Below are 19,979 nucleotides of genomic sequence, written 5' to 3' on the forward strand. Positions count from 1 at the left end.
GCATGGTTACATAAGGTCAATAGACATGACTTATGGTTCTTGCTATTATTATACATTTGGTCAGTGCCAGAGGTTAAATACACGTCTGACTCCAAATGCAAACAGGGAGGTGAAGGTATCTGAGTCTGCGGTATTCCAGCTGGCTAATTTTGTGGGAAATATGGCAGGTTGAAATAAAATAGCAGCCACAGCTGGGATTCCTCAGCATTAGCAGGTGGATTAGCATCCACCTGCTAGGACTCACCTGCCTGGACCTCCCCACATCTTGGCACCCATGGCCGGCACTGTGGCACCCCCTAGTGAGGTCACTTTTACCCACTACCCTCACCTCATCTAATCAGGATTCCTTCCCCTTTTCTACTAGCCTGTTGCTCAGCCAGAGTGCCTTCCAGCTGGACAAATCTGAGACACACCAGGACCAAGTGGGTGGCATGACCATATCTCCTGTTTTTGTCTTTGTACCAAGTGAAAGCCCAGCAAATACCATGGAAACAGGTGCTTCCCAGGGCTCAGATATCCTGGCATCGTTGGGGCCCAAGATGCTCAGTGACACCATCCAGCCCCCACCTCTGGACAGGCCTCTGGGGAAGGAGGCTTCTCGACCCTCGGAGTCCTGTGGTTAAGCTGCCTTGATCTCATTAGTGGTGTGATTTTGAACATTTTGCTGAAATTATCTTGATTCCATTTTCCCCCATGATTCCTCGGGTTGGTATAAGGCACATGCTGAAGGCACAGCAGACATTTTCTGACTTTCTTTCTTTCCCTTAAGAAGAATGTGGAAGGGGTCTCTGTGGCCTTTGATGTATTAGTGATGAGAGAGTCATATCCTATGATTCCATTTATATGAAATTTAGAATAGGCAAAATGACTATACCATGATTTCTATCCATAGTGATGGAAATCAGAAGAGTGGCTGGCTGGCTGGCTCTGAGCAGAGCGAGGAGGGGTGGGGAGAAGAGGAGAGAACTTTCTGGGGTTAAGGAAAAGGCTCTATATTTTGGTCTGGGTGGTGGTCAGAGCTGTACACTTAAGATCTGCACTTAATTGTACACTTAAGATCTGCACATTTTACTGTATGTAAATTGTGTTTCAGTTTTTTTAAAAATGAGGAAAATATTAGAAATGAATGATGAAAATCCTAGAAAAAACAGAATTCAAAAAAATCAGGCTATAATGTACTTTGAGGCCACTGTTGCCCAAAGATCCCCAAATTGGGAATTTTACTCACTCTGACCAGGTATTATCCTAGACTTTTGGTTCATCTGAGGGCCTCTACAACTCGATTTCATTTGGCGTAAACTTCTGGAAGGAGAGAGAAGAAAGGGCTCAGTCTTCTGTGTGGGGATAGAAAGCCTGGCCAGCAGTAGAGAACATTAAATCTGGGAAGGTGACAGCCCTGAGCAGTGGTGCCAGGGCCTGGCCTGGAATGAGGAGGTCACTGGATAAGTCTATTGTGGCCTTCCTTCTGCAACAAAAGTTGCTGTCTATGAGGCCTCCAGTCCCTACCTGACCTGTGGCCCAGACCCTATTTCCACTCTCCAGAAACTGTCTTCCTATACCACCTCCCTGATCCCTCTCCTAGCCTCAAGATCCTCTCTCTAAGTCTCAGGCAAAGCCAGATACTGTGTCACTCAAGTAGGTTACCATCCCTTTGCCATTTCATTATCAGGGCCCTGAATGTATTCTGTCTTAGGGAGCCCTCAGTGGACAAGCTGTGGCAGCGGACAAGGGGGCAGCATGGAGTCACCACGGGCATATCCTGAAAGGCTATTCAGAAGCAAGCGATCAGACAAGGTCTGTGAACCCCATGGTCATCCCTTTAGAACGATCCTCCAGTTTTAACTGGTATGAGGGTACATGATCTCTGAGCTGTCACTCTTCAACCTCAATCACATCTCAAGTAGTCCTACAAGCCTTGATGTGAAACCTGGCAGTCTCCTGTTCTTCCACAACCTTCCATCCCCAACTTCCAGAGGTAGTCATCTTTATCCTTTTTAGTTTGTACCTTTGGTATTTACCTCTACATTTCTAACAGTATTCACTTACTGCCACTTTTTTCCCCATTTTTGATCCCCCATCTAGGTAATGAACACATCCAACACATCACATATTTATCTTTTTGGGGGGGAGAAGGCAAATATCAGTTCCACTCTGCTAGCAAATTTCAGTTACACAATACAGTGTTACCGCCTATGTCACCACCTCAACACCATGTGACCATTTCAATCCCAAGCTTGATTCAATGGCTCCAATTTTATGTGTAAATCAGCTACCTGTCGTAACAAGCATCCCCAAAAACTCTAATTAAAATATCTAGACAGCACGGGAAGTTGGCTGATCCAGGCTGGCGCTTCTCCCTAAACTTGGTGACAGGGCCTCTGGGCTCTTCCTGGGAGCTTGTTTATCCACCTTCCTTCTTTCAGGTGTTTTCACAAAGCAGCTTAAACCTGCCTTGGGTGCCCCAACCCCCACCCCAGGGTGGTATTATATGGACACACTTCGAATTGGGCAAAAACCTGATTCATTTTTCAACCATTAGATCCTCAGACCTTGTTCATCTTATAGCTGAAAGTTTGTGCTCTTTTACTAAACTCTCCCTATTCACACCTCCACACACACACACCCCCGCCCCCAGTCCCTGACAATCACTTTTCTACTCTCCATTTCTGAGTTTGCCTTTTTAGTTTCCACATATAAGTGATACCATGCAGTATTTGTCTTTCCCTATCTGGGTTCACTTAGCATAATGCTTTCAAGATCAATCCATGTTGTCAAAAATGGCAGGATTTCTTTCTCATGGCTGAATTATATTCCACTGTATCTATCTATACACCACATCATTGTCCACTAATCCTTTGATGGATACTTAAGGTGTTTCCATGTCTTGACTATTATAAATAATGCTGCAATGAACACAGGAGGGCAGACACAGATATCCCTCCGATACCCTGTTTTCACTTCCTTTGGATATTGGCCCAGAAGCGGGGTTGCTAATTTTTGGAGGATCCTCCATAATGTTTCCCATAGTGGCTATATTAATTTATAGTACCATCAACAGAGTGCCAGGGTTCCCTTTTCTTCACAATCTCACTTGAGATAACACATCCTTGTTATCCCTTGGGCTAACAGGTATGAGGTGGTATCTCTTGTGGTTTTGATCAGCATTTCCTTGACATTAGTTATGTTGAACACCCTTTCATGTCCTTGTTTTGTTTGCTACTGTAGATCTTTTTTTTTAAAGATTTTATTTATCCATGAAAGACAGAGAGACGAGCAGAGACAGAGAAAGGCAGAGGCACAGGCAGAGGGAGAAGCAGAGGAAGAAGCAGGCTCTACTTAGGGAGCCCAATGTGGGACTCGATCCCAGGTCTCCAGGATCATGACCTGGGTTGAAGGCAGTGCTAAACCACTGAGCCACCCAGGCTGCCCTGCTACTGTAGATCTTAAAAATGTCTCTTCAGTTCCTCTGCCCATTTTTAAATAGAATTGTTTGGATTTTATTTTATTTTATTTATTTATTTATTTATTTATTTATTTATTTATTTTGCCATTCATTTGTGTGAGTTCTTTATATATTTTGGATATTGAGCTCTTATCAGATATATGATTTGCAAATATTTTCTCCCATTTTCACTTTGTTGATGGTTTATTTTGCTATGCAAAAGCTTTTAAGTTTGATGTGATCCCACATTTATTTTTGTTTTTATTTTTTGTTGCCTTTGCTTTTCGTGTCAAATAAAAAAAATAAATCATCACCAAAACCAATGTCAAGGAGCTTGCCACCTCTGTTTTCTTCTAGGAGCTTTATGGTTTCAGGTCTTAATTAGTCTTTAATCCACTTAAAGTTGATTTTTCTGTATGGTATAAGATAATGGTCCGGTTTTGTTCTTTTGCATGTGACTGTCCACTTTTCTCAACATCATTTATTGAAGAAATTATCCCTTCCCTATCATATATTCTTGGCTCCTTTTTCATAAATCAATTGTCCATATATTCTTGGGTTTATTTCTGGGCTCTCTATCTGTTCCATTGACCTATGTGTTTATTTTATGCCAAATCAATTCTTGATTTTTCTTTTTTAAGTATTATTTGTTGACTTGTCACTATGGAAAGTGAGGATTTTGTTTCTCTCACTCTCCTGGCCCCACCACACATAAGTATCCACTCTCTATCCTCCTAATATTGTTATATTATAATTTTGGTTTGATTAACATGCCAAATTTGCATTATTAATTTGCACTATGTAATTGCTAGTCCCAACTGAGCTATATAGTACACTATAACAATTTTTCCTTTCATGCATAACTTTTGCTTTCCCTGGAGCTCATAATTGTCTTGTTTTTTTTCATTTGCTTAGTTTTCTACTACATATTAATAATTCAACCTTAAATATTCCAACAGTTGTCTAAATTTAATCTCCATGTGCTCATATGCAATGGTCATCTTCTTAAAAATATCACAACACCAAAAAAGCAAATGATCTAATTAAAAACGGGAAGAAAGCATGAATATTTTTTGAAGAAGACATCCAGATGGCCAACAGACACATGAAAAGATGTTCAACATCACGGATAATCAGGGAAATGTAAATCAAAACTGCAATGTTGTATCACTTCATACCTGTCAGAATGGATAAAATAAAAAACACAAGAAACAAGTGTTGACAAGGGTGTGGAGAAAAAGGAACCCTTGTGCACTACTGGTAGGAATGCAAACTGGTGTAGCCACTGTGGAAAACAGTATGGGGTTTCCTCAAAATATTAAAAAATAGAGTTACCATATGATCCAGTAATTCTACTATTGGGTATTTATCCAAAGAAAGTAAAAACATCAATTTGAAAAGATATATGCACCCCTATGTTTATTGCAGCATTATTCACAATGGCCAAGATATGCAAGCAACTCAAGTGTGTATCAATGGATGGAGAAAGAAAATGTGATTATATATACAATAGAATATTAATCAGCCATAAAAAGAATGAAATCTTGCCATTTGCAACAACATGGATGGATCTAGGAGGTATAATGCTAAGTGAAATAAGTCAATCAGAGAAAGACAAATATCATATGATCTCACTCACATATGGAACTTAAGAAACAGAACAAATGAACAAAGAAAAAAGAGACAAGGGATCCCTGGGTGGCGCAGCGGTTTGGCGCCTGCCTTTAGCCCAGGGCGCAATCCTGGAGACCCGGGATCGAATCCCACATCGGGCTCCCGTTGCATGGAGCCTGCTTCTCCCTCTGCCTGTGTCTCTGCCCCTCTCTCTCTCTCTCTGTGACTATCATAAATAAAAATTAAAAAAAAGAAAACTATCTTCTAAAAAAAAAAAGAAAAAAGAGACAAACAAAAAACCAGATTCTTTTTAAAAAAAACAAAAAAACAAAAAACAAAAAAACAGATTCTTGAGAACAAACTGGTGGTTCCTTCCTGCCAGGTAGGAAGGAAGATGAGTGAAATAGGTGATGGGAATTAAGAGGATACTTATCATGATGAGCACTGAGTAACGTATAGAATTGTTGAATTACTATTTTGTACACCCGAAACTAATATAATACTGTATGTTAGTTTAAAAAATTAAAAATCAAATAAAAATAAAAATAAATCACTACATTTTGTTACTCAAAGTATCTATAGTTCCTCTGGGGACATGCAGGGCTACTCTTCAGTGGGCTTTGGATGGTGTGGATTCCTATACTTGGTCAGGGAGAGAGATAAGAAGCCTCAGCATTGAACAAACATGAATATGAATGCCACCACTTGGTGGCAGGGCACCCATGATTCCCCTTCCACATCTGTTGACATGAGAGCACTGATACCTCATCATAGTAAGAATTAATGAAGTCCAGTAGAGATTCCTAAAGCATGGAGGACACATAATAAATTCTGGTTTACTTTCCGGTGGGGAAAATCAAGAACAATGAGGCCACTGAAACCAATTCATCTCATAAAGCTTTTTCCTCTCCATCCCCAAAGTACTGACCAGGATCTGCACATTCATCAAGGATTCCAAGACATTAATACTTTTGCTAAGAAACATAGCTAAAGCTGCTGTAGCATGGCTCATTAGTTCCATGATTTCCTCTAAAAGAAGGAGTTTCCTAATAGCAACATCAATTTTATTTTAAAGTAATCTAAACAAAGGTGGAAATCCTGAAAGAAAATATTGATAGAACAGAGATATGAGGGGGGCGGGGCAAGATGGCAGAGGACTAGGGTCCCCAAGTCACCTGTCCCCACCAACTTACCTAGATAGCTTTCACATCATCCTGAAAACCTATGAATTCGACCTGAGATTTAAAGAGAGAACAGCTGGAACACTAAGGAGAGAAGAGTTTGCCCTTCTAACAAGGTAGGAAGGCGGAGGGGGGGGGGGGGGGTAGGGGGTGGGAGGGAATAAAAAAAAAGAATCCAGTGGGGGAGGGTCCCCTGTGAGGAGCCGGGCTAAGGCCGGGAGGGGAAAGGCTCCAGGACAGGAGAGCCCAGCCCCAGAGAAACAGGAACTTTAAGTATCCACACTGGATTCTTCCCGGAGGGAAAGGCGCTCAGCAGGGAGCTCGGGCAGATCCACAGGAGGGGCAGTGGGGCCTCCAGTCCCCCGGGGTCACTAACAGAGGAGGGGCGCCCGGGGAGAGCGTGCCGCACACCGCGGGGCCCAGCTCGGTAAAGGGCTGGAGCGCCCGGCGAGGCCCCGGGAGCAGCTCGGGCGGCGGCTCCGGGCGGAGGGGGCTGCGCCCTGCTGCCTTGGGGAGCTGCGTCCCGGGAGTGCGATCCAGCAGCGTAGGCCCGGGATCCCAGGGCGCCGGGGGACACAGCCCACGATCCTGCGCTCCCCCCTGGGACAGGTGGAGCAGAGGAGGGCACAGGACAGCGAGGACTCTCCTGCCGCTGGGAGCATCCAGGCCAGTGCGGATGGGAGACTGTGGTAGTTACTGCGGGAGCTGACTCCACGGCTGTAGAGCTGGCCGCTGCCACTGTGGTTGTTCCTCCTGGTGTCACCCTGTGCCTGGGATGGAGCGGCCGCCAGGGAACAAGGGCCTCACAGGATAAACAGCTCCCACTGAGCCATGCACCTGACAGGGGGGCAGGGCAGCTTCCCTAGGTGCACACACCTGAGAATCAGCACAGCAGGCCCCTCCCGCGGAAGACCAGCTGGAAGGACAGGGGAAGAGCAAGTTCTTGGCTGAGCAGCGCTGGAAAGCTCCAGGGGAAGTGAAGGATTTACAGTATATAGAACCAGAGTATACCCCTCCTTGTTTTTTTTTTTTTTCTTTTTTCTTCCTTTTTCCAGTACAACTCATTTTTAGCCACTCTGCACTGAGCAAAATGACTACAAAGAAGAACTCACCACAAAAGAAAGAATCAGAAACAGCACTCTCTGCCACGGAGTTACAGAATTTGGATTACAATTAGATGTGAGAAATTCAATTCAGAAGCACAATTATAAAGCTACTGGTAGCTCTGGAAAAAAAGCATAAAGGATTCAAGCGACTTCATGACTGCAGAATTTAGATCTAATCAGGCTGAAATTAAAAATTAATTAAATGAGATGACATCCAAACTGGAGGTCCTAACAACGAGGTTTAATGAGGTAGAAGAAAGAGTGAATGACATAGAAGAGAAGTTGATGGCAAGGAAGTTAAGCTGAGGAAAAAAGAGAAAAACAAAAGACCATGAAGAAAGGTTAAGGGATATAAATGACAGCCTCAGAAGGAAAAATATACATTCAATTGGGGTTCCAGAGGATGCCGAAAGGGACACAGGGCCAGAAAGCATATTTGAACAAAATCATAGCTGAGAACCTCCCTAATTTGGGAAGGGAAACAGGCATTCACATCCAGGGGATAGAGAGATCCCCCCTAAAATCCATAAAAACCATTCAACACCTCAACATTTAATAGTGAAACTTGCAAATTCCAAACATAAAGAGAAAATCCTTAAAGCAGCAAGAGACAAGAGATCCCTAACTTATATGTGGAGAAATATTAGATTAACAGCAGACGTCTCCACAGAGACCTGGCAGGCCAGAAAGGGCTGGCAAGATATATTCAGGGTCCTAAATGAGAAGAATACACAGCCATGAATACTTTATCCAGCAAGACTCTCATTCAGAATAGAAGGAGAGATAAAGAGTTTCTAGGATAGGCAGAAACTGAAAGAATGTGACCACTAAACCAGCTCTGCAAGAAATATTAAGGGAGACTCTGTAAAAGAAAGAGGAAGCCCAAAGAAATAATACACAAAAACAAGGACTGAATAGGTATTATGATGACACTAAATTCATATCTTTCAATAGTAACTCTGAATGTGAATGGGCTTAATGATCCCATCAAAAGATGCAGGGTTTCTGACTGGATAAAAAAAACAAGACCCATCTATTTGCTGTCTACAACAGACTCATTTTAGACCTAAGGACACCTGCAGCCTGAAAATGAAAGGTTAGAGAACTATTTACCATTCAAATGGTCCTCAAAAGAAAGCTGGAGTAGTAATCCTCATATCAGATAAATTAAAATTTGCCCCAAAGATTGTAGTAAGAGATGAAGAGGGACAATATATCATACTTAAAGGATCTATCCAACAAGAGGAGCTAACAAACATGAATATTTATATGACTAATGTGGAAGTATTAGTATATCAATAAATTAATAACCAAAGTAAACACATACTTAGATAATAATACACTAATACTAGGAGACTTCAACATAGCACTTTCTGCAAATGACAGATCTTCTAGCACAACATCTCCAAAGAAACAAGAGGTTAATTTATTTTTTTAAAGACTTTATTTATTTATTTATTTATTTATTTATTTATTTATTTATTTATTTATTTATGAGAGAGAGAGAGAGAGAGGCACAGGCAGAGAGAGAAGCAGGCTCCATGCAGGGAGCCTGATGTGGGACTCGATCCCAGGTCTCCAGGATCACACCTTGGGCTGAAGGTGGCACTAAAACGCTGAGCCACCCAGGCTGCCCAGAAACAAGAGCTTTAAATGATACACTGGACCATATGGATTTCACAGATGTTTACAGAACTTTACATCCAAACGCAACTGAATACACATTCTTCTCAAGTGCACATGGAACTTTTTCCAGAATAGACCACATACTGGGTCGCAAATTAAGTTGTAACTGATACCAAAAGATTGTGATTGTCCCCTGCATTTTTTCAGACCATAATGCTTTGAAACTTGAACTCAATCACAAGAATAAATTTGGAAGATATTCAAACATGTGGAGGTTAAAGACCATCCTGCTAAAAGATGAAAGGGTCAACCAGAAAATTAGAGAAGAATTAAAAAGATTCATGGAAGCTAATGAGAATGAAGATACAACCATTCAAAATCTTTGGGATACAGCAAAAGCTAAGTCCTAAGAGGGAAATACATCGCAATACAAGCATCCCTCAAAAAATCGGAAAAAACTCAAATACACAAGCTAATCTTGCACCTAATGGAACTAGAGAAAGAATAGCAAATAAAACCTGCAACAAGCAGAAGAAAAGAATTAATAAAGACTGAAGCAGAACTCAATGAAATAGAGACCAGAAGAACTGTGGAACAGATCAACAAAACCAGGAGTTGGTTCTTTGAAAGAATTAATAAGATAGATAAGCCATTAGCCAGCCTTATTAAAAAGAAAAAAGACTCAAATTAATAAAATCACGAATGAAAAAGCAGAGATCACAACCAATACCAAGGAGATAAAAAAGATTTTAAAAATATATTATGAACAGCTATACGCCAATAAATTAGGCAACTTAGAAGAAATGGACGCATTTCTGGAAAACCACAAACTACCAATACTGGAACAGGAAGACATAGAAAAGCTGAACAGGCCAATAACCAGGGAGGTAATTGAAGCAGTCATCAAAAACCTCCCAAGACACAAAAGTCCAGGGCCAGATGGCTTCTCAGGGGAATTCTATCAAACGTTTAAAGAAGAAACAATATCTATTCTACTAAAGCTGATCCGAAAAATAAAAAGGGATGGAATACTTCCAGAACTCGTTCTATGAGGCCAGCATCACCTTAATTCCCAAACCAAAGACCCCATCAAAAAGGAGAATTATAGACCAATGTCTCTAATGAACACAGATGCAAAAATTCTCAACAAGATGCTAGCCAATAGGATCCAACAGTACATTAAGAAGAATATTCACCATGACTAAGAGGGATTTATCCCCGGGATGCATACTCATAAAGCAATCAACATGATAGGTCATATCAACAAGAGAACAAACAAGAACCATACGATCCTCTCAATAGATGCAGAGAAAGCATTTGACAAAATACAGCATCCATTCCTGATCAAAACTCTTCAGAGTGTAGGAATAGAAGGAACATTCCTCAGCCTCTTAAAAGCCATGTATGAAAAGTCCACAGCAAATATCATTCTCGATGGGGAGAGACTGGGAGCCTTTCCCCTAAGATCAGGAACAAGACAGGTATTTCCACTCTCACCACTGCTATTCAACATGGTACTAGAAGTCCTAGCCTCAGCAATCAGGCAACAAAAAGAAATAAAAGGCATTCAATTGGCAAAGAAGAAATCAAACTCTCCCTCTTCACAGATGACATGATACTGTGCATTGAAAACCCAAAAGACTCCACTCCAAGATTGCTAGAACTCATACAGCAATTTGGCAGTGTGGCAGGATACAAAATCAATGCCCAGAAATCAGTGGCATTTCTATACAATAACAATGAGACTGAAGAAAGAGAAATTAAGGAGTCAATCCCATTTACATTTGCACCCAAAAGCATAAGATACCTAGGAATAAACCTAACCAAAGAGGTAAAGGGTCTATACCCTAAAAACTACAGAACACTTCTGAAAGAAATTGAGGAAGACACAAAGAGATGGAAAAATATTCCATGCTCATGGATTGGCAAAATTAATATTGTGAAAATGTCAATGCTACCCAGGGCAATTTACACATTCAATGCAATCTCTATCAAAATACCATGGACTTTCTTCAGAGAGTTGGAACAAGTAATCTCAAGATTTGTGTGGAATCAAAAAAGACCCCGAATAGCCAGGGGAATATTGAAAAAGAAAACGATAGCCGGGGACATCACAATGCCGGAATTCAAGCTGTATTACAAAGCTGTGATCATCAAGACAGTGTGGTACTGGCACAAAAACAGACACATAGATCAATGGAACAGAATAGAGAACCCATAAATGGGCCCTCAACTCTATGTTCAACTAATATTTGACAAAGCAGGAAAGACGATCCACTGGAAAAAGGACAGTCTCTTCAACAAATCGTGCTGGGAAAATTGGACATCCACATGCAGAAGAATGAAACTAGAGCACTCTCTTGCACCATACACAAAGATAAACTCAAAATGGATGAAAGATCTAAATGTGAGACAAGATTCCCTCAGAATCCTAGAGAAGAACACAGGCAACACCCTTGTTGAACTTGGCCACAGAAACTTCTTGCAAGATACATCTATGAAGGCAAGGGAAACAAAAGCTAAAAATGAATTATTGGGACTTCATCAAGATAAAAAGCTTCTGCACAGCAAAAGAAATAGTCAACAAAACCAAAAGACAACCTACAGAATGAGAGAAGACATTTGCAAATGGCCTATCAAATAAAGGGCTAGTATCCAAGAACTTATTAAACTCAACAGCAAAGAAACAAACAATCCAATCATGAAATGGGCAAAAGACATGAAGAGAAATCTCACAGAGGAAGACATAGACATGGCCAACATGCACAAGAGAAAATGCTCTGCATCACTTGCCATCAGGGAAATACAAATCAAAACCACAATGAGATACCACCTCACACCAGTGAGAATGGGGAAAATTAACAAGGCAGGAAACAACAAATGTTGGAGAGGATGCAGAGAAAAGGGAACCCTCTTACACTGTTAGTGGGAATGTGAACTGGTGCGGCCACTCTGGAAAACTGTGTGGAGGTTCCTCAAAGAGTTAAAAATAGACCTGCCCTAGGACTCAGCAATTGCACTGCTGGGGATTTACCCGAAAGATATAGATGCAGTGAAACGCCGGGACACCTGGACCCCGATGCTTCTAGCAGCAATGTCCACAACAGCCAAACTGTGGAAGGAGCCTCGGTGTCCATTGAAAGATGAATGGATAAAGAAGATGTGGTCTATGTGTACAATGGAATATTACTCAGCCATCAGAAAGCATGAATACCTACAATTTGTTTCGACGTAGATGGAACTGGAGGGTATTATGCTGAGTGAAGTAAGTCAATCGGAGAAGGACAAACATTATATGGTCTCATTCATTTGGGGAATATAAAAATTAGTGAAAGGGAATATAAGGGAAAGGAGAGAAAATGAGTGAAAATATCAGTGAGGGTGACAGAATATGAGAGACACGTAATCCTGGGAAACAAACAGGGGTGGTGGAAAGGGAGGTGGGTTGGGGATTGGGGTGACTGGGTGATGGGCACTGAGGGGGGCACTTGACGGGATGAGCACTGGGTGTTATATGTTGGTAAATCGAACTCCAATAAAAATATATACAAAACAAAAAAAAAGATAAAAAAATAAAAGCAAGGAGGGGTCCCTGGATGGCTCCGTCAATTAAGCATCTGTCTTCTGGTCATAAGGATTATGGGTCCTGGGATCGAGCCCTGCTTTGGGTTCCCTGCTCAGTGGAGAGCCTGCTTCTTCCTCTCTCTCTGTCTCTTCCTATGCCTCTGCCTGCCACTCCCCCTGATCAAAACTCTTCAGAGTGTAGGAATACACTCTGAAGAGTGTATTCCTTGTGCTCTCTGTCAAATAAATAAATAAAATCTTAAAAAAAAAGAACAGAGAAAATTAAAATCTTATGTACATCTGGAGGAAAAAAAACCCTAATATAAAAATAAAAGGCAAGCAACAAATTGGGAATATATTTGCAATATATAAGTCAGTCAAGGGAGAGGCTGACTTTCCTAAGGACCTGAATCATTTAGGGCAGAGACAGTGCGTCAGCCTCCCAGGCTAATGCTTTCCCTACAATTCATTCATTCATTCATTCATTCATTCATTCATTCATTCAAAATGTATATATTGAGGAACTTTGAGGTGCGTGGCATTGAGGTATAATGATACTTAAAACTGGAAACGGCTCCTGCCCTCAAGGACCTCAGTCCAGTGGAATGACAGATGTCCATCAGATAATTCCATTTGAGTGTACAACTGCAATCCAAGGTAAATGCTGTAAAGAAAGGAGAGCATGCAGCAGAGGACCCAGCTTAGATTGGGGTGTGTGGGAGGACTTCCCTGGCTGGTGACATTTGAACGGAGAGCTGGAGGGTGAGTAAGAGTCAAGGAATGTACGCGTGTAGGAGGAGGGAGGAGAGGGAAACAGAAAGAGAGTGAGAGCGTGTGTATGAGAGAAGGGAGAGGCATTCTATGCAGGGAAAAAAGTGTGCTAAGGTCCTGTGGTAGGAGGCCCATGGAACAGTTGAGGAACAAGAAGGCCAGTGTGCCTGGAGCCTGGAGAGTTAAAGGAGGCTGGAGGGGTGGCCACCAGCTAGACTGCATGTTTGAGGGGTCTTGTGGGCCATGGTAAGTCTTTGGATTTTAACCCATAGACTAATGGGAAAGCCACTGAAGGATTCCAAGTTGGGCTGGGTGAAGAGGCTGGAGTGAATGTATGGCTGAGTTTACATTTGAATAGATAGCTCTGGCTTTGGAGTGGAGAATGGGTGAAGGTGGGTGGGAGTGAGGCAGTCTTATTGCCAAAGTCAAGTGAGAGTTGATGACGGCTGGAGGTGGATGATGGCAGGAGTTTAAGTGAGACAGGCAGAGTCAGGAGCTCTCAGAAGACAAAGCGATAGGTCTGTCCTCCATCCCTCATCCTTGTGGACTAGGGCAAGGCCAGAGCAATAAGCCTCAATCAAGAATGACAGAACGTTCCAGTCTCTGTGAAGATGTAAGTCCTCTTACAGTGGGATTTCAGAAGGGGAACAACTCCAGCCAGCTGGGGCTGCATCAAGGTCAAGTGTTTTGGGGTTCCATTCTGACTATAGCTGGAGATATGGGGAACCAGGTCTGGTTCCAACCAGGTGCTCCAGGGGCTGTGTGAGCAGAGGAGGGACTGTGGAGGACAAAGGGTGAATGCGGTAGTGGGCCTGAGGGTATGGCATGAGGCTCCACTGCTCCTCCTTTCCTATTCCCAGGAGAGGCGGCACCTGCCTTACGTTTTCATTTTCTATCTTGAAAAAGAGATTGCAACTTTCACTGTGTTACAGAGCACAGACTTGTGACTTGCTCCACTGTATATGTGATACATTCATGGAGTTCTAGTGAATTTATCTTACTTTTCTCTGAGAAAATTGGCAAGGGTAAGGGTAAGGCTGTTCCTTCTTCCCACACTCTGGGAATATGGAAAGGGGAATTGGTGTAGAAAAAGCTTGCTGGGGCAAAATGATAGGAAAGGTTCTCTGGAAGGGACCTCTGAAGCCAGGTGGGAACAGGGAACCACACCTGGTTCCAGATAGCCTGGACTAGCTTCAACAGGTTATGACTAATAACGATGAGTCTGAACCTGTCCTAAGCAAGCAATGGTGAGCTAAAATCACTTATTGTAATAATGGCCAGTTTGTGCTGATTTGAGCCAATCTGCACCACTTTCCTGAAATCAATTCGAATTGTGTGATGTACTTAAAACCAAGCAAGCAATTTGAATTGACTGGCCTATTTTGTGCCACTTCCAGCTAGTTTGGGTGACTATTTTTTTAAATTATTGTCTTCTTGTGTGTGTGTGTGTGTGTGTGTGTGTGTGTGTGTGCGTGTGTGTCCATAGGTAGACACCTAACTCTTTTGCCTCTAACTTCTTGGAAATTGAGCTCAGTCAGGGTCTGAGTTCACCAAACTTAGCTCTATATGCAGGTAAGTGACAATAGGGTTTTCCTTGGGAGGAAGGAAAATCTTAATCTTGGCATCTCTCCCTTCTTAGGAAGGAGACCTCAGGACTGCTTTCAGTGTGTTGGCAGCCTTTGCATGCTCACCCGGGGCTGGCCTGGATGGGGCCTCACAGGAAGTTAACATCCAACATGACTCTGTGGAAGGATCCCTGGGAAGCCCCTATCTGCAGAGCAGCCCAGAGGCTTCTGAGCTGGTGGAGGCTGATTTTATTACCAATCCAGAAAGCAACCTCAGTCTTGTTCATGCATCCCAGTGCATTCACATAGTGTATCTAGAACATGGATAGCGTGGAGCAGTCTGGACAAGGCAGTGTCTGGATACCAATGGCTGTGATTTGCATTTTATGACTTACTGTGTTTATAACATGTATCCTGCCCAGCTCCTAAAAGGTTCAATGGTTCAAAGATAAATTTTGATGGGAGCTCTTCTTTCCACCACAGCCTAATTACTTCAAGGTAAACACATGCGCGCGCGCGCACACACACACACACACACACACACACAGAATTTTGGTTTGTATTTCCCCAGAAATATCCCTAGGAAGAGTTATTCCTTAACAAGCTGCAAGCCTGACCCTGCATGATCTAGTTCCGGACCTGGTCTCCTGCCTTGTGCTGTGCCTGCTGCCCCTTCCTGCCCCTAGCTCCTGTGTGCCCCTCCCCTTCCACAACACCTGCACATGCTATTCCCCACCAGGAATGTGGCCTCTTCATTCCACCGTTCTTTGCCTAGTTGGCTCCCTGTCATTTCCTAGCCCTTGCTAACATACCTCTTGCTTCCTCTGATGCTACATTTGTAGTATATGCTCCTAGAATGCTTCTTATCATAGTTTATGATCATACATTTTTGTGGCTAAGTGGTCAGTTGATGCATGGCACACAAGCATCATCTTTTAATATATCAGATACTATCATCAAGTGGAGTGTTCCTCAGTCTTAGCACTATAGACCTTTGGGGCCAGATAATTCTTTGTTGCAAGGCCTGTCCCCTGCTTTTTAGGATGTTTAGCAGTGTCCCTGTTCTCTACCCACAAGACACCAGTAGCACCCTTCAGTTGGAGCAACCAAAAATGTCTCCAGACAATGCCGAAGGTCCTGGGGGTGGGGAGTAGTGGAGGGTGGGGGTGGCACAAAATCACTCCTGGCCAAGAACCACTAACCTAGGACAACTGCTTGTAGGAAGTTTGGGATTTCAGAGGCTGGTTTCCTGAGAGCCCTTTTGCTGAAGCCCTGGTCTCTTTCTAGATGAACACTATGCAATAAACATATAATGTAAGCCACATATGTAACTGCAATTATAAATGTTCTAGTAGCTGCTTTCAAAGAAAGTAAAAAAAAAAAAAAGGTGAAATTAAATTTAATGATGTATTTTAACTCAATATATCCAAAATATTGTCACTTTAGCCTATACTCAATATAATTATTAGTAAGATATTTTACATTCTTTTTTATGCCAAATCATCAAAATCTAGGGCATATTTTTCTCAATTTGCACTAGTCATATGTCAAGGGCTCAATAGCCACATCTGGTCAGTGGCTAGTGCATTAGACAGGGCTGGGAGGGTAGATAGCATGTATGGCCTGGCCCAGCCCTTCAGGTGGTCACTAGATCACACTCCTGCCCCTCAGCAGAGCCATGCACAGCCCTCATTTGCCCATTGGGGTGCACAAGTTATCATCCATTTGGAGCACCCCACAGAGGGGTCCTGATAGTTGTGACTATGCCCTGGAGCCAACCCCACAATCATCCTTTAGTAGCTAATGAGATGAGTGTGTTGCCTGTGAGTTCACAGGAGGCTGAAGGCTTCACACATACTGGGCAAGACACACTGTTTCCAAGCTCCCCAGGTAGTTGTTCTATCTACCTCCAAACCACCTGTCCTCGTACTCATGGCTCAAAAGGGAAGCTTGGAGTTTACAGCCCTCCGTAAGCACTGGCCACTTATAAAGACACATCCTATTCTCTTAAAAGACAGATGTTCTTATCTAAAAGGACACTGGTCAAGAAGTTGTTGTCCATAGAGAGATACTATCCCTAGTCCAGGGACTTGTCCTGAGTCTCCAGGCCACTGAGTGGGGACAGAGGCTGGCTGTGGCACCAGCTCAATCCCTCAAGATCATCCCTGCAAGATTCTCCAGACTCCCATCTCTTACTTATCTCGAGATCTGAGCCCTCAGCACCCTCACCTCAGGCCATGCAGCTTCCTGGGAGTTCTCCCTGTGGGAGTGCCTGCCTGCCTATGGCCTGTCTGAGAAACTGCTTCTTGCAGCCCAGCCCTAGCAGCTACTGCAGGCTTCACACAGCACCCTCTCAGGCCACAAGAACAAGGACTCTCACTTGGACCTGGCGGGCTCCAGAAGCCAGGGCATGGTCTTCCCTAGTGAGGGCCACTTTTGTCTTGGCTGCTGGACAAATCTTGAGCATTGAGCATGTATTTTTTAGTAAAGGAACAAAGGTTTCCCAAGGTTGTCACCTGCTCATTTTGAGAAACTCAGGAACTCGTCAAAACATAGAATATGGGGTGAGGGCTGCACACCCACTGGAGGACTAAAATGGCCATTGCCCCTTTGTGTCTCAGGTCTGACCCCAGGAGCCTCGCTAGGAAGGCCTGTGCGTCAGGATGCCTCTGGAATGCCTGCCTCATCTGACCCCCCAGTGTGGCAGCCGGCTAAGTGTCTGCACGTGTTGGCCAAGAGACACACACTGCCCAGATCCACCCCAGGAAGTTGGACTTACCCCTCCTGGCTTGCCTGATCTTTGGGCTCAGCATATTCCAGAAGCTGCCAGGCCTGAGTCCTTGTGCCGATCATGCTGTCATCCACTTTCCTTTTCTCTTCCTCTGGCCCGACTGCCCCTCCGGCCCCGCTAGGGCCCCCATGGCTGCTGGCTTTACCGGCGATGCTCCCTCTGCTCTGTCTCCTTGCTTCCGACTGACGGCTTGCCTTGGACTGCACGAACCTCAATGCATTATTGATCCATCCCAGAATTAATTCCCATCCAAGCGAACCATTAAAAGCCTTGGGAAGGGCTGCTGGTCAGTCACTGGGCCAGGGCGGGCCAGCCGGACTGTCCCTCCGCCCGGGGCGCCCGCGGCACTACCCATCCCGGAGCCTCCGGCGGGCGGGCGCGCGCGCGCGGGCGGGGAGGGGCCGGTGCGGCCGGGGCGGCGCGGCAGGCGGCTCCCAGCTCCGCTCCGGCTCCGGCTCCGGCTCCGGCTCCGGCTCCGGCTCCGGCTCCGGCTCCAGCTGGGCTCCCGCTCCCGCTCCCGCTCCTGCTCCGGCTCCGCTCTGGCTGCCGGGCGGACCCGCCCACTGCGCGGGGAGGGCCGGGGCCGCGCGCCTCCCGCAGAGAAGCCGCAGGAAATCCGCGGCGCTGCCGCCCGCGCGCCGCCTGCCCCGGCCCCCGCCCGGGGGCTCCCCTGGGGACCGAAGGAGACCCGCCCCAGCCAAGGCGACCTCCAACCCGTCCAGCGGGACCCGCTCTGCCTGATGGCCCCAGCGCTCACGGCCGGCGGTGTTGAGAGCCTCGTGGATGGGCCCAGCAAGCCGAGGGATGCCTGATAGGGATGTTTCCGCTGCTTCGACAAGGTGACAGGAGTCCACGCACGTGAAGCACTTCGTTTAGGGTCCGCACGTAGTAGGGTCTCAGAAACGGTTCACTGAGTAGTGAATCTGCTAATTGTCATGTTTCCGTTCAATACTCAACATGACTCTAAAGAATGCGTAGTGGGGCTTTTGGGGAGTTCAGTCTCAAGAGCCAAAAAAATTGCCCAAGAGATGCAACCACAGTACTTAGCTATCATTTAGGTGCCTACTTGTGTGTCTGGCATTGAGGCTGGCGCTCTATATTCCGTATCTCATTTAATTCTCTAATTCTCTGAGGCAGGTGCTATTCTTTTCAGATAAAGAAGACAAGGCACAGAAATGCTAAACAACCTGCCCCAAATCACATAATACTGTCAGGAGGGGACTCTGAACCCCAGGTGGCATGTCTACAGCTGATGATTTTCCACGATGCCAGTCTCTCTAAACTTCCAAATTCCAACCACTTCATGTGAGCAGTTTTTTGCCCGAGTGTCCTCAGTGACTTGTTAGATGGTGAGGACCAGCCTTTGTGCCCCTGAAATGACCCCAGGGGCTGTTAGACATTTGTGCCTGGGACTGGGTGTTTTTTAGTCTAAGTGCTGTGTGGTCCTCTTAGCAGTTGAAGATGAGGGATTTGAAAGATGACCTCTCTGAATGGCCATGCTCCCTCCCTGATCCTCAGAGTGCCCCCATGTCCACTGATTGCCCCAAATGAAGTGTTAATGTGGAATCCTCCAGAAGTTCTGGAGGCAAAGGGTCTACTGGGAGCCCCTGCAGCAATCCATGCTAGAGAGGACAGGGTGTGGCCTACAGAGGGGACAGGAGAACTGGAGAGGTCAAGGACTCACCAGGATGTGGGAGTCCAATGGCCTGGTTGCAGGGAGAAAGCAGAGTGCATGCAGACAAAGCTGTCTTACTCAGCATCAAGTCATTTGCTCTGGCCCTCAGCCACCCCTCAGAAGAAATGAATAAGTATTTTGATATAATATTTAAGGCGTTTCATGGTGCCATCCATGCCTTCATTGGTGACCTATTGCTGCTAATGCTGCACACAGCCACGTGCACGTGCGGCCCCGTGTGCCCCTGTGCCTTTGCACCAGTGGTTCCCTCTCTGGAGGTATCCTTTCCCACAGTTTCAGTTACACAAGTCTGATCATTCTGAGCAAGTTCCTGTGAAACTCTCCTGATTCTACCACCAAAGGAGCCATCAAGCACTTCCCCAGGGCTCTTGGCTGTGTCTTATAGGTGGCCCAGCACCCCTCTTCACTCCCAGTCCTGAGCCTCAGGCTGGACTCAGACCACCAGCCATGTGAGGACTATTGGCTTGAGGGACAGATGCAAAAACACCCCTGAATGATCCAATTGCCCTCCTTTTCCTTTCAGGCCAGGTAGAGGCCGGGTCAGGCTTGGATGGAGGCTACTCAGGAGGAGTGGGGAGGATACAGATCTGGAAAATCTCATGTTGACATTAGGGTCATAGGGT

The 19,979-nt window shown here is 44.8% G+C and overlaps 1 protein-coding gene across 1 annotated transcript in view; it reads right to left on the bottom strand.

Moving 5' to 3' along the window:
- The window catches only part of ARHGAP22 (Rho GTPase activating protein 22), a 143,390-nt gene extending 125,407 nt beyond the window's left edge, over positions 1 to 17,983 (bottom strand). The window contains exon 1 of the mRNA XM_055345011.1: positions 17,649 to 17,983. Coding sequence (XP_055200986.1) covers positions 17,649 to 17,682 — 34 coding nt within the window. The 5' untranslated portion in view covers positions 17,683 to 17,983. The remainder of the gene's footprint in view (positions 1 to 17,648) is intronic.
- Between the last annotated feature and the right edge of the window lie 1,996 nt (positions 17,984 to 19,979).

The sequence above is a fragment of the Nyctereutes procyonoides genome, unplaced genomic scaffold (assembly GCF_905146905.1).
Source record: "Nyctereutes procyonoides isolate TBG_1078 unplaced genomic scaffold, NYPRO_anot_genome, whole genome shotgun sequence".
NCBI lineage: Eukaryota > Metazoa > Chordata > Mammalia > Carnivora > Canidae > Nyctereutes > Nyctereutes procyonoides.